The following is a 15,750-nucleotide window of genomic DNA, read 5'->3' on the forward strand; positions in this document are numbered from 1 at the left end:
ACATTGGGGTTTTACAGCACTGTTTTACTAATCTGTTTCCACTGCACACTGCCTCACAATCAATCAGATCTGACAAACCACAAGGACTTCTTTGCTGAAATGGTAACCATAACCAAAAATAACCTGCACAAAATTAACGACAGGCACCAAGACAGATTTTATGTGCACTCTGTTGAAGACAGAAGCTCTTGAAGAAATGTAATAATAACAATATATTTATATAGGTCTTTGCATCCCAAAGGACCTCAAAGTACTTTAAACATACAGTGGAAAACCACACAAAGTGCATCATCTACTTGGGTGGCACACAGCAGCCATTAAGCACCTGCAGCCCCTATACACATCTGAAAGAAACTGATTCACATTTAAATTAAGAGTAAAATTTAAATTAACCAGAGTGTGAGAGCCCAGGGTGGGATTTAGAAGGCCACTGGCCTTAACAACCCTACTCTTACGAAAAGTGTCATGGGGTTTTTAATGACCAAGTGGTCAGGACTTCGGCTGAACAATTAATTCCCCCCCCCCCCCCCATAAAAAAACTGGTTGGTTTCAGATCAAATGCAATAAAGCAGACAAAATCATCTGAAAATAATTTGAACAAAAAGGTTTTAAAAGACAGATTAGAAACCATGTCTTTTGATGTTTAAATGAACCCCAATCCCACAGAAAATATTCTCAAAAGGCATAATCATCAGTTGTCTGCATGGGCATCTGTGTCACATAATACTTTGCATTTCTGATGCTAATTGTTATGTGATATCCAATTATACTCTAGGTTTAAATTTCAGTCTTGCTTTACCAATACATGTGCATTTATTTTTACCAGTTACCAAACCAGATGTCCTGACAACTTTTCAGCAGATTGGAGATGTACTGTATGTACAGTGCAATTATAACAACTGAAATATTTAAAATGCAGTTAACAATGATACAAGAGTAGCACAGTGGTCTGCTGGCTGGTGCTGCTAACTCACAGCTGCTTCACACTGGTTAAGTTCCATCTGTGCAGTTTACATGTTCTCCCCAAGTGTGTTTGCTTCAGCTGCTTTCCTCCCATCTCCTAAATACACGCTGGTTAGGTTGACTGCTAGCTCTAATTTGTGTTTGTGGGTGAATGGCTTGTGAAGAACTAGTATCCTGTCCTTGGTAATTTTTCCCTGCATCCTGTACTTCTCTTACAGGGTAAGGTTACCATAAGCCTTACCAGGAATAAGTAGCTTTCTGATGATGGATGAATGATAAAAAAAACATCCTATACCCGGAGGGTAATGAATTGTGAAGTGGGACATGCATTACACATAATCAGCACAACAACATTACTCTTAAATCCACATTGTGGAAAGTATTAAGAGTAATTGCTGGGATCTGTTTATTTAGCCTTTACCCAATGGCATGTGAAGACAGGACAAAGCTGGCTGCTGTAACCAATTTCCTTCTACAAAGAGTTAAGGGTAATTAATCACATTGTCAAAGGTCAGGAGAAACCCTCAAAGAACAGGACAAACGCTCAAAGGTGTGAAACAAACTTCTTTCTGAGCCTGTGTTGTCTATAAGAGTTGAGAAACCCCTTGCAGTTTCTCTGTCCTGCAGGGCAGACTCAATAACACATTGCTGTGCTTATTAAGCTCAATAAAGACTGCAACAGCACAAGACTGTCTTCCACTCTTCTGACGAAAAATTTCTCACAACAACAGGTTTTTGTTCAGTTAGGATCTGGTGTAGTTACGATGACAACTGCCTTTTAAACGCACATACTGTATGCTTTACTAAATTAAGCACTGAAATTGAGAGACACTAGCGATGCACAAGGCCAGTTTCCTGGTTGTTTGCATTTGCTCTACTTTGTGTTTGATGGAGAAGAAGGGATAGATTAACCTCTTTCTCTATATTAAAGCTGTTTATTTTAATATTGTATGATAAAGGGAATAAACTGATAATTTTTACTATCATGTAGTGTAAGATCTATGGGGCAGAGGTATATCAGGCACAGCATTTGGTAATATAAGGAACAAGGAGAGGAAGAGCTGTTTACCTGGTTCACCTCCAACACCTCTCTCCTTTCCTCAGTTGCGTAGCGAGTCAGATTTGTTGAACGGTCATCATGCTTTGATCCATCATCTTCTACGTACGGTATCAGCTGCTGTACAGAAAAAGACAAGGAACACATGAATAGGTTTGTAATTAAAGAGATGGAAAAAAAATCTACAGACTTTTTAATAAAAAGTATGAAACGCTACAGAAAGTATAAAATGCTACAGGAAAAGATCATCATGTGGGACGCACCGTATTTTTTTTCTTCTGTGTATTTTTGTCTACTTTTAACATGTAGGAGTAGTCAACCATTGTTTAACCTCACTGCTGAATGGATTTGAAATGCCAAAGACAATCAATGGATTCCTGCAACACTGCATGCTCTCAAGTTAGTCACCACTTTTGGCACTGACAGCTGGGATAGAAACAATGCAGTCAGTGGGAGGACAGTCACTGCTCAGCCTTATACCTTCACCACTTCTATACATTCAGTAAAATACTCCCAATCCCATACATACAACATAGGATCTGCCAGCTTAAGGGATCATCTTATGTTCCAGGTTTAATGTTAATATTAAAAATACAATGTATTCATAGAAGAACCTGAATTAAAAACTGATTACTAGAATGAAGACAATATATTTGTGTCCTCTAATACAACCATGTTTTAAGCTTAGAAAACCTACGCTTCTTTGCTTAATGGAACCTCCAAAGCACAAACAGCTGGTATTGTGTGGATGTAGGGCCCAACCTAGCTCTCGCTAATCATTGAACAAGAAAAGGTTAATTCCACACTAAAAAATAGAAAGAAACAACCAGAACATGTTTTTCTTTCTAGTTTTCAGCACAGAATTAACCTTTACTTGTTCCTTTGCAGCCAACTCATGCTGACACAGCTCTCCACTCAAACCTCTCACTAACAATGCCATAAACCCTCAGAAAATCAACTAGCAGCAGAGGTTACTATTGTGTAATGAGCTGAAAATTCCCAAGACAACATCAAGCCAAACAGCTCTAGCAGAGCTTGGTTAACAGTACTTCTCCCTTGGAGAATTCCTGATCACAGTGGCTACTGGCACAGTTCAGGTTAGAAATAATGGCAAGCATTACCTTAGAGCAGAGGATATTACAAGGTAAGCCTCTCACAAAACCCCAAGAGTTCAGGAAATACGTTTTCTGAGAAACATCCATGTTTTATCCAGCATTCTCAGGTGTTTTGCCAGGTGTCAATAAAAAAAATCCCTATCTGTCCTTCCCTAAAGGAGAGTGTTCCATCATCTGCTATAAATACGATGCCCAGATATGTCAGTCTGCTATGGGTAGGTTTTTGTAGTTCCTTTCCCAAGGGAAAGTGTACAGTATACTTACAACACTTAAAGGATTGTTGATCCAAAAGAAACACCACAAAAAATGTACATCAGAGAATCACTAAATGCTTTTTAGTCCCTTCTTGCACAACCAAGCAATCGATAACAGCTATATTCCACTCTGATGCTTAAAGTCAGAAGTTACTGGCTCTCCCTCCATTTAGTGTAAGTTATACTGACACCTACTGGCACTACTGTGATGTGCATCCACTACGTCTGCAGAATTAAAACGAATGGCTATGACTATTAGACGTACAGTAAGATGGAACTTCTATCATCTAATACTAAACAACAACACGGGCATCCTTCATCATTTTCAGATATAATTAAACTTTCCAGCATCAGAAAGCGTGGTAAAAAAACCACAGTAGGCAACACTGGTGGAAAACACTAAAAACAAACCACCTAAAAAAAGGAAACAAAAAAACGGAGTACAAAAAAAATGAACCACTGCTTTAAACAAAAAGCAGAATTTATATTTCATAATGATGTCTGCAATATTAATATGTCAAGCTACAGCTCCTTAAAGTGCAGTAATAAAGTAATCTAAGTATATTTTCATGTTGTGTTCATTTGGACTTTTTCAGTGGCTCATTTTCAGTGCTTCTAGTTAACATCCAGATTGTACTGTTGGTGTGGTCCACTGTGGTGAACAGAAAAAGACAAGTGGAAAAGCCCTAATGATTGAGTGCATTTGTTCTTGCACATTCAGCTAAGCCAAAACCACTGGGCAGGTCTGTGGCACAGGAAACAAATACATACTAGATATTAAAAATATGGACATGCATTGCTGGGAAAGAAAGACCATTTGATTCTAAGCTAAAATTAATATGAAAATTTCAAAGCTGTGGTCAGTAGAAAGGCAGTTCTCATTGTCTCTTGTATTTATGGACTCTCTGTACAGAGCAGAATAGGGCTGTAATGTTTCCCAGTAATTGGAAGAACTTTTAAATGAAATATTGAGGCTAAGAATTACACAATAAGCTACTACGCTAGGTATCCTCTACTAAGGCAGTGACTCTTTTCCATCTGAAAAAGCACACAGGAGGTGAACCTTGTTAATCTGTTTTACATCAGACTAGAACTTAGACAGCTCAATACCAGCTTCTCTTACACCACACAGATTATTCTTAAGTACCCCTGCTTTTACTGCGTTTTACTGTGTTTAATATAAAAGTTCTTTCATTCAAAACCAGAATGCCAAGGGGTGGTTGCATCTATACTAACACAGAGAGAATATAGGACAAAATATGAGTAACTATAACAATATATAACATTCAATAACATCAATGGATATGAATTTTGCAATTTTTCACCATATGCAGGCTACTTTTGGAAGCAATATTTTTTCTGATTATTTTAATAATTTATTTTTTCATCTGTTTTATTAAGTTACAACCTTTGTACAAACAGGTAAGAACTGGTATCAGGAAAGTCTTGAGGATTTGGGGATCACGGTTCCTGGCATACTGAGGTTACCCATGCTGACAAAAGTCTTGTCAATCCAGATTGTATGCAGTCAGCTGCATACTGTATCTTCAGAAAAACAGCTGGTTCACAACAGTCAAATTTCAAACCTGAGCTGTCTGCACTAGAGGGCTCAACTTGGACACCAACCAAGCATGATTACTCATTGAGCCACTTAAGAGCCAGTTCTACTTAAAATCTATCATATTCTAATTGAATGTAGAAAAACAGGTGCATATTTCTGTTCAGAACACATTCATGTGTGCTGGGAATAAAATCCTCAAATTAGTCGTATCAGACATTTACCTTTGTTTCTAAGAGTTTTCCAAGAATCACTTTGTACTAAATGCAATACCATTCTTTTCTTTGCAGTTTTCACCCATCAGTTTAAAAGGTTGCAGACAAATTCAAAACAAAGCGCTCCCTGAACAACAGCTGTAAATCTCCACCACCATATTAAGTTTACGTGCTTTTTGAACTTGAAGGAAAAGAATATACAATGCATTAAAGCTGTCAGGCATCACATAAATCTTTCAGGACATTCATTTAAGAGAACCAGCAGCCATGAAACCTTTTCTTTTTGAAATTTGTTTTTCTTTTCATAGAAAAATGCTGAAAGCCTGCCACAGTGGAAAATACATTATGAATACAGACGTGTATGCTTGCCCAGCTGTTTTCACTTTTCTTCAATTTGTCAGTCAGTCACTATTCCCTCTGATTGCCTGTGATGCTGTGTCTCAATGTTTAAAGAAACAGAGTGACCAAATTTAAATTCTGACATGCTGTACCCTCTGCATTACTTTTTTCCATTTTACTTAATAACAGCAGAACTGGAAATCTCATTTAAACATTTCTAATGGTCATGATACACCACCTCCACCTCCACTGTCGGATAGTCAAGAAAGATGGTGGCCCTTGCCCCCCATTCCCCATGGACCTTTATGGCCTAAAAAGGGACCTACCTACCTACAGGTCATGTTGCTTTGCACGTTTTGCCTACGGAATGCATCAATCTTAAAAGAACATTTACTTTCACACTTATTTTCTCTCTGGGAAAAAGATTTGCATCTAAAAAAGAGTTGCATCTGTCACCTTTATTCACCAGACGGACCTTTTCATCGCTCCACATTCAGAATCATCTAGGTAAAATATAAAAACAGGAAGGACTGTGCCATACCTTTTGGGGAGGATGATGACTTAGAGGCGTTCAGTCATAATCCCACAGATAGTGGCTTCACACCACTGGCTCCTCAGCCAAGCACATACTGTACACCAAATGTCTGAACTTGAGCAGGATATCATATTGCCAGGAAGGTAAAACTAACCTGCCTTACGACACTCTAAACCCATCTGGAGATTCACACTCCATTGATTATGAATCTGTAATGAATTAATTACAGATTCTAGAACTGCAACATGCAATGTGATCCTATCGTAAAAGACAATAAGGGGACCTTTTTAATCCTTGCAAAGAAAGAATCTGTTCAGTACTGGACTGTGACATGCGATCAGTTCACTGGTTGTGCCACACAGGGAGGAAATAGGCAAACAATTCAGACTCTCGAGATGTAGATGAAAAAGATATAATCCCCCCAGCATGTCCTACACTGGTCTTGAGGTTTCCACTCAGTAGAGCCTCAGTGCACTTAAGCATGGTGTGCACAGTAATGCAAAAATAAAAATGATAGCAAAGGCATCTGCAGATTTCCAGAGAACCAGAGAAATCAATGGAAAATAGACAAGCGTTCTCACCTCTGGAGGTACAGGGTCCAGCCCAGCACAGTTTTCACTGCATTTGTCATACACCAGCCTGAGCTTCCTGAAGAGCACAGAGAGCTGCCGCAGATGCTCCTGTAGCTTGCCCAGTCGGTCTTGATGTGTGCTTGCATGGTACGTGACTCCATTGGGTAACTGCAAAAAAAAAAACAGGACATCTGGTCTCTTAAACTTACATAATATCCAAACTCGAATGCAGTGTACTTTTTGCATCTACCTATGGCTAATTCCATCGCGACTCATGTTCCACACTCGCAACTCAAAATACTGAAGGTAAAAGAAGTTGCAAGATGCTTTGCTTTCAATGCACATGGCTCTAAACGTAATATACTAAATAGGAACTGGACCACCTAAGCTTGAGTTACTGAACATCAGCATCCATGGAAATATCCTAAGAATAAAGCAAAAAGTGGTTTGGAGAAGCACTGAAAATTAAGACTTGGCACTTCTAATTCAAATGAGACAGCAAAAATATGCAGGTTCTTTTTTGGTAATTGTTTGTTGTATTATGGTAATTGTTATTGTTGCTCATGTAAAGTCCTTCCTTGTGCTACCTACTGTAAAAGAGGCATAGAAATGTAGTGGAAATTCAGATTCAGACTAAGAATGTTCAGTCAGCTACCCTGGCGTCTACAATTTACATAAGCTTGATTGTTTGTTTTTTATCATCACCACCCAGTCGGGGATAACTTCCATATCTCACATCTCCAGTAAGCAGTGTTAGGTCACTGGCTGTTTTATAATCAAGGGTTCAAACCTGCCATAGTATCTACCTGACAATAGTTCAAGAAGTATGAGATATAAGAATTTCAAAAGCATTTTAGATATACGGGCATTTGGCTGCAACAGATAACAGATAACAGATCACACCCGAAGAAGGCTCCACAGCCGAAACGCTGTGTTTCTTTTCTTCTCTTTTCAGCCTGGAATAAACATTGACTTGTTCCTTTGCAGCCCACACATGCTCATGCATCTACCTCCTTGAACCACATTATACAATTACAGTTTTCACACACCTGCATGTTCCTCAGAAGCTGGAAGATCTCCATAGTCCTGAAGACAATGTCCTGCACTGTTTCTTGCCCAATGCGACACAGGGAGGCAGTGTTGACGTCTCGGGCAGTCTGTGCCTGTTGCCCCCCGAAAGCTCCAGAGGCCATACCAGCGCCAGCGACCGGAGGTGTGGCCATGTCCTTACTTCAGCGTCACAATGTCACACACCATCCTGGCAAGCAAACAGAGAGAACTGCTGGTCAGCAAATAGTGATCCCAACTCACTTTTTATAGGCCATTTTTCTGCAGATCGTACCAATCTCCCTGTTGTGGCAGAAAGCTGTCATTCCCTGCTACTTACAGGTTTCTTCCAGGAAATAAAAAAAAGATAACCTATTCAATAAGAAAATGTTTTCTTATCTTATAAAAGTATAAAAGTAAAGCTCTTAAAAGTCATGCTGGCATCTTTTGATGTCACATTTTTTGTATTAAAATGTCCACCCCAAAATTAATTATAAGGTAAGCTTTCTATAAGTACCATATGTAAAAGAATTATGGTTATTTTCCCAGTCCCTTTTAACATACCATTAAGAAGACTTGAATGTACATACAACTGCTTATGAAGTTAGGCAACATTTCCAAACAACTATACTGAGAAAACATCTGCAGTGTGGTGCAATGAAATTTGGTACACATACAGATGAGACCAAGGGAGACCAAGTCCCACACAGGACAGTGCACACTAGATGGGGCTAACATCACCAGTGTCCACTTGCTTTATATTGTGGCCCTCTTCTGGATACTGGTTATGTTAGTGTTTGAATAAATGTGTACAGTCTGCTGTGATGTTTAAAAAATCTCAGAATGTAAATCAAAATATGTTCAGATTATTACTGCACTGGCACAGCCTCGGTAAAAGATACATACTGTCCAAAAACAGAGATGACAGGCAGGAATAATTATTGTTCTTCTAGGGTAAAATTAGTATTTAATTATGCCTGGTTAAGGGAAAGTGATCTCTTTGGTCTTGATTTATAGGGTGCTTAATGCAACCGTTCAGAATTCTGAATGTTACTTACAAAGCCAACCCCAAATCGTAAATTATACTCAACAATGAAACATGCACCCGCCGTCAAACGGAGACTGTGTGGCTAGGAGACCCTTTACAGTCCTCGGTGTCTCAGACTCATTACTTAACATGCTGCTGATGCCCATTCGCCTTTCCAACGTTCAAGAAAAGACCAGATGAAAGATCATCACCTGCCAAGGGCTACGCGAATGGAGTCTTCTCTGTTTAACACTCCAGTATGGTCACAATTTTAAGACTGAGGTGCAAGAATAAAGAGAGTACAGCCCTCGACGGAGCAGCACAAGAAAATCCCAGTAGTTACATTACACAAATGTATGCACTATACTGTTCACCTACGCCTCCACTGCAGATAAAGAATAAGGGGAAAAAAATAACCAGGCTGCTAGACGTACTGTAGGAGGGTTCGCTGGTACATCATAATAGCAGATATACCAAGTTTAACTTTTTTTAAAAAAAAATACTGCACTTACAAAATGCTGAAAATCCCCACGTGCCAGTTTACAATATGCACAAATATGCTGTCATTCCCTAAAACAACTCGAAAAGCATATGGTCGTGGTGACAGTGCAACTGAACGCCAGTTCAGGGCGAAGAGGTGCTGCTTTTCCTTAAGGATACTCCGCTCATTTTACACTAATGGCAAACGCTCCTGGTCCGCGGAGAGGTTTGCGTTCGCTAACGTGCCGTCTCGTCACCTGGAAGCCACAGTCGCTATGTGTTTTTACACAGTTCCTGGTGGTGCCAGTGCTGTAGAAGGCATTTTCGGCTTTCCCTTTTCCACGGGGCTCAGCTGTTACATGGAGGACATCGCGAGAGCTGCGCCGTACTGTATACCGTAAAGTCAAGCACATACTTGCTGCGCTGTGCAGTACGTGGGCTTGTGGAAACCGGAGAGCGTGGATTTATAACAGACTGGCTCTCGTCAGGCAGTTCAAACCAGCACGTTTTGTTTTTTTTCCCCCAAATGCAATGATGCTTACCGTGTCAAATTGTGCAAGGGCTGCCCGTACTTTGCGGGAATCGTTCGGCGATTTGAGACCGGGACTCCAGTGGTTGGGATATTTGCTCGGTTGTACGGCGCCGACCTCAAATAGTCTAGTAATATTTGTCGGAGAGAACAGTTAAAGCGACACCCGGCGATCGGTCTCGGGAATGGTAACCAGAGTCTAAGCCGCAGTATATGCAGACATCTCCTCATTTAATTGAACGAAATGCTGTACTGTATTTGGTCAGACAGAGAAAATTCTAAACAAAAAAAAAAATCCGGACACACATTTGTACATCATCGTTTCCAGTCATTATAAATACATGATTTTTATTTATTTCATTCCAAGTTCTGTTTTGTCTGTGTCCTGGATGCGATCAACTCAGAACGTAATGAAAAACTGCACGCTGCTGGAATGCAGACACACTTAAAACAATCACATAATATTATAATATTGTCATATTGCCATTCTCAAGCATGCGCTACTGGTTTATCGTTTTTCTTTTCAGTGTGTGTCCATCACATCTGTGTTTTCGTAAGCGCTTTCAGCAGCCAGAACGTAGCTACTGGTGCGCTGATTGATCTGAGGATTCTGCCCAGTCTTAAGGATTCATGAATTTTGTTGAAGGGTCCCAGGCTACTGACGTCCAACAACGTGATTGAGTAGCTTATTCCTGATCAGGTTCCTCAATTATTATTCATACATTTATTTTTCAGCTCAATTCCCTAGTCCTGAAAAAACTCCTTCTCATTTTTCGTTTGTGACTAGTTCACCAACACCATTCCATTAAGACCCCCCATATTCTCCTCTGTTCAGGACAAAACAGATCAATTTGCTTTATCGTGTCTGCATTAGACGTACCAATTAAGGACAAGAATGATCTTTGTTGCCCTTCTTTGAACTGGCTCCACATTCTCATTCTGTCAGTTTTCCTGTGCAAATCCAGAGCTACAGAATAACATAAATACAGATGCAGAAATAGAGGAGGGCTTAACCTTTAACATCTGCAACTTCCCACTAAAGACCTTTCAGCGATAATGAGGGATCAGCAGATGACCTTGGCTTAGTTTTTTTTGGTGACTGCTGATTCAGTCTACACATTCGCATTCTTTAATTAAAAATAGTCCTTAAAAATTCCCTTGTGCCGCGCTCAAAGCACATTTGATTGGCACCAGGAATACAGTAAGGGCTCAATTGTAGAAATATTTTGCCTGTAGGATATAATAGAAGTGGAACTAATTGGGTATGCCACATATTTAATTTTCATTATATATTTGCTAGAAAGATAGAAAGAGACATTATATGTTAGTTTAATCTGATTCTAGGAATTCTGTTAATAAAATGGATCTTTATTTTTCTTCCTGTTTATTAACCCCACTTTCACGTTTTAATGTAATAAATGTAACCTCTTAGTTAACTGTGAAATATGAATACCAAACCAATTACCCATGACTTGGGATAATTGCATTGACTGCTCTAAAATAAAGGGGAACTTTTGATTATGTGGGTTTCCATTGGAGCCATAACATTTAGTCATGATCATCATCACCACTCTTGTCTGGTACCCTGTCATATTTGGAACACCACACAAGACAATCTTTCAAATGATGACTGAAAACTTACCTGTTTAAATCAGTCCTATAATTAAGGGGTTATGTAAGGGTGTTTCAAATTATAAATGCAATTCATAAAACTATTGTACAACAAGGTATCGTTAACTGCAAGAAGGATTCTGGCTGCTGTCTAAAACTACAGTTCCCCTTGAACTTCCTAAGCAATGAAAAATCGTCATTTTTGAAGACTATCTTGGATCTAAAGATCCAAAGATGAGAAAACTCAAATGTACAATCTCTCTGCTACAGAAGGAAGGTGTGATGAATGTTTGCAGCTTGAAGATGCAGTTTGCTCAAAATGGTGATGGTTACCTGAGTACTGTGTGGTCTTCCCTTGTCTGTCATACTGCACTACAGCTCTTTACTCAATCCATATTACCCCATCTTAGTTCCAAAACGTCCTACTGCTTTATCATCAATGCTCTCTTATTGCTGAGGTTTAATGTTGTGCATAAGCTGGGTTATTTTTGCATTATCAAAAATGATACAAACTGTTGTCCTGATAATATACTAAGCAGTTATGTATATATACTGTATGTAAATATGGTATGTATGAATTTCCACAATAAATTATATGCATTGGTGTATATTAATAAATACAGCAATATTTCTGTCCACAATATTTTTGTCTAACACCGTGGAAAATGAAATTACTCTGAGCTTATGTTCCATATATAGGTAGAATACTCTACTCTCTACTACATCAGTGAGAGTCGGAGAGTTTCCAAACAACTTCAAAGCAAGAGGCCACTTTCATATTTTGATGTTGTGAATTTCAAATACAATTACAGGTTGCCAAGAGGAATAACCGTTGATGTTAGTAATACACAGGTTCTAGGTTGTGACATATGATGCTGCGAAATAATGCAATCCTAGCACAAAATGTTTTTCAAGACAATTAGTTTTGTGACACACGAGTGCTGTCTGCTTGGCTATGCATCATTTGGAAGTGAGAACCATTTCCCTTCTGGTTATCTTACAGGTACCATTAGGCTGGGAGGTTCACTGCTCATGATGTACAAAAAAACAATAAGTTGTTTATTTAAATTTAAATTCCCTTTGCACTGTTAGAATGCTGGTTTAAAAACAATCCATAAAGCTGACATTTATTTTCTTCTAGCTACCTATTAAGCCGAGGAACATTTTATAACCTGTTCACGTTTTCTGAAATGCAGAGCTTAAGGCAAAATTATACAAGCAACACACAGCATTTCATCTGATTTTCTTAAGCTCTGAAAATCGCCTAGCTATGCAAACAGACTTCAATTCACTTGGCACTCCAAGCACACAGAATGCAGCATCTGGGCAAATAATCACTGCCAAGAGTAAATCTTTGTTGCAAAGTCTGCTCACCAGTTTGTCTGTCTAGAGAACACTTCAGCTTCAAAAAACACACCCACAATATATCGTATTGTTTCTTAAGCAAACAGGAAACGTAAAGCTCAGATGGAGATCAAGAGATCTGTATAATTAGGAATGACTTTAAATTTTAACTTCTGCCATTCAAAGAACCATAGAATTACAAAATGCTTATTTTTTATTTTTTAAAGTAACAATGTACATTTCCATTTGCATACAATGTATTGTTCTGCTGTTTCGGAATACTGAGTTAAAACTTAAGATACTTCTGCTTCGGTAAATGTGAGGACTTGAGACACTTTGGTTCATTGAGTGAAACACCATTAAGTATGCCTCTGTCTCTTTGATGTAGTCAAGCCTAAATAATACAGAACAATCAGGAGAACTCAGATCTCCACTAAGTCTGTGAAACCTGATGATGAGATTCACTTCCTGACTGATAAAAATGATCAATGTGATGTTATCTGTTGATCCTCAGCCAGAACCTGCTACTCTGCCTAGAGCACACAAAAAGATTATCCTTTATACTCTGAAGCTAAAATTCTACTCGTATTCTTTATTGTCTCACTGCCACATTAATGTAAATTTATAAAATTATAAAGCTGATTATCAACTAAGGATAATCTCAGTATAGTTCCATTCTGACCTATATTGCATGTTTTGGGTTCTGAAACCTTCAATACAAAATACAAATACAAAAACTGTATTCTATTGTGAACAAGCCTTGGACATGCTATTACAGCCGTCTGTTACAATGCACATTTTATTATTTGCGCTTGTTTTCATATTGGACCTTGGAAGCTATCGTATATTTGCCGAGTTAGACCATTTTCTGACCTTCTCTGGCGATCTGCATCTGTAAAAATAAGTATTATTTTCCTAATATGGACAATTCCCATCTACAATATGCAAATACTGCATGATCAACCAAGCATATTAGCTCTGTATTGCAGGGTGAAAGAACAGATCTTTCTCCAAGCACTGAAGAAATAAAGCCACATTGCTGTTCACTTCAATATCCTGAGTAATTTCCCACAACAGAGACTCTTTAATTCCAAATTAAATTATCTCCTTCTCATTTGCCGCTCAGTGAATAATGTAGAGAAATATATGAAGATATATGGGCACTAAACAGAAGAGTCAGTAAGCATTTCCGCCTCCTATAGTAAATGAGATACAAAATCTTCATGAAGAAATGGTTTAATGGCAGAATACAAATATCTGATTGTATTATTCTCTTCAGCACATTCCTTTGAGTATTACGATAACAGCAATGCAAGCAGTAGGGTAACAGGCTTCATGCAATTTCTGCATTACTGGAATTGGGCAAAAAACTGAAAAGGATAAGGAATGTGGTCACAGATTTAAAATTCAAATGAAATGTGTCAAGTACATCTACATTACTTGACAGCGACCCTATATTTCTACAAATAATCAGAAGACTTTACAGTGTTTGGTTTTATACACTGTTCAGTCACATCAGTGGTTTTCACCCATGTAGGGATTTTCTTTTGGAAACAATGATAAAACATCAAAGTAAGACACTTTTTGTCACTGGCACGGTTAAGGTGACCTTTATTTTATGTCAATATCAATTCCATGATACCGGTGCATCTTGACACTCTCCAGAGTCAGAACATCAATCACCAGAAGCTGATTGCCTGGGCTCAATTAGATTGTGAGGTTTGCAATAGTAAGTGTCTCTAGGGGAAAAAAATGTTTAAGGGCAATAGATATGGTGACAGTGTGGGCCACAGAATGAGAATTTGTCTATCCATCATCTTGGCAATTTTATTGTCTAACCCACATGGTACAGGTCAGTTAAAGGAAGGTCATTGAGGAAGTGGATATAATGTAGGATGCAATGAAACAATGGCACAAATATTTAGTTAAATATGTTCCACATGGGACAAAGGGTTTTTTTCTCAGTTAGACAACCCGTAGTTGTCTATAATCTCCAGGTTAAGGAAAGAGTCTCATGAATGAAGAGAATGCATCATACTATTCTGGTGATCTATTGTATAAACCATGTTAAATACCATACAGTTGCACTCCATTTATAAATCAGCTCTCAGAATTAGTGTTGCCCACACAGCTTTCACAGAGGCATACTGTATCTGCATGGTTTTGACCTAATAAAAGTTTATAAAATTAAATACAGATGGATAGCTATGACAAGCACCTTTTGGTTTTTCTGACCATCTCACCTGTAGCAGCAATAGTGACAAGTGTGAATTCACTGATGCCACCACCAGCTGAGAAATTTGTTTCGTAGATCAGGTAACATCCTGAAACTGTGATGCGGACATACTCCTTGACAGTAGAGGAATTGTGACAACATTCTGTATCTTCAACACCAGTGTTCCCAACAGTGTGCCTTGGGACTCAGAAGACCTGAGTCCTGAGTTTAAAAAGTGCAAATCAGAACCTTTGATTGGTTCTTTCCAGCTTTGAACCAAATGTTAAATAGTCGTGTTGGGTTAATGTAAATTTTGTCCATCCATCCATTTTCTAAACGCTTCTTCTAATTCAGTGTCAAGGGGGAGCTGAAGACTATCCCAGCAAGCAACAGATGCAAGGCAGGATACATCCTGAATGGGACGCCAGTCCATCACAGGACACAGATGCAAATTCAAACACACACAGTCACACCAGCGCCAATATTCCCAGAAGCCAATATTAACCTGCCAGTATGTTTGTGGGATGAAAATGGAGCACCTGGAGGAAACACATACAAACACAGGGAGAACATACAAACTCCACATAGATTGCACCCCAGGTCTGGAATTGAACCCAGGGCCCCTACTGTAAACTCTAGATTGCGCTACTGTAAATCATCACAATTTCTAAATTCCTAATATTTTTAAATAAAATTTAAATTTTAAATTTTTTAAATCAACCACAAGGTGTTTGGGAGGTTAAAATTGTTTCATAAGCTGAAGAGGTTTAGGAACAACTGCTCTCTACCGTATGCTCTGATGTGATCTGATCTGCATTAATATGCGACACGCTGTGAGTACAGATGACAGGGAGGCAAACAGCTTCCTATTAACTGAAAAATGCTTATG

General features: G+C 38.7%; 1 protein-coding gene across 7 annotated transcripts in view; it reads right to left on the reverse strand.

Annotated features, from left to right (window-relative positions):
* Positions 1-9,554, reverse strand: part of med30 (mediator complex subunit 30) — a 29,669-nt gene extending 20,115 nt beyond the window's left edge. For 3 of the 7 annotated variants that reach the window (XM_088928927.1, XM_088928922.1, XM_088928929.1), the window contains exons 1-4: positions 9,195-9,552; positions 7,658-7,866; positions 6,618-6,776; positions 2,033-2,140 (exon numbers count right to left, since the gene is read on the reverse strand). In XM_088928927.1, the coding sequence (XP_088785053.1) occupies positions 2,033-2,140; positions 6,618-6,776; positions 7,658-7,831 (441 nt within the window). In that variant the 5' untranslated portion in view covers positions 7,832-7,866; positions 9,195-9,552. Of the gene's footprint in view, positions 1-2,032; positions 2,141-6,617; positions 6,777-7,657; positions 7,867-9,194 lie in introns of all 7 variants that reach the window. The other 4 variants (XM_088928928.1, XM_088928924.1, XM_088928923.1 and 1 more) reach the window with 3 other exon arrangements.
* Between the last annotated feature and the right edge of the window lie 6,196 nt (positions 9,555-15,750).

This window comes from Atractosteus spatula, chromosome 12 (assembly GCF_055471065.1).
Source record: "Atractosteus spatula isolate fAtrSpa1 chromosome 12, fAtrSpa1.hap1, whole genome shotgun sequence".
Lineage (NCBI taxonomy): Eukaryota > Metazoa > Chordata > Actinopteri > Semionotiformes > Lepisosteidae > Atractosteus > Atractosteus spatula.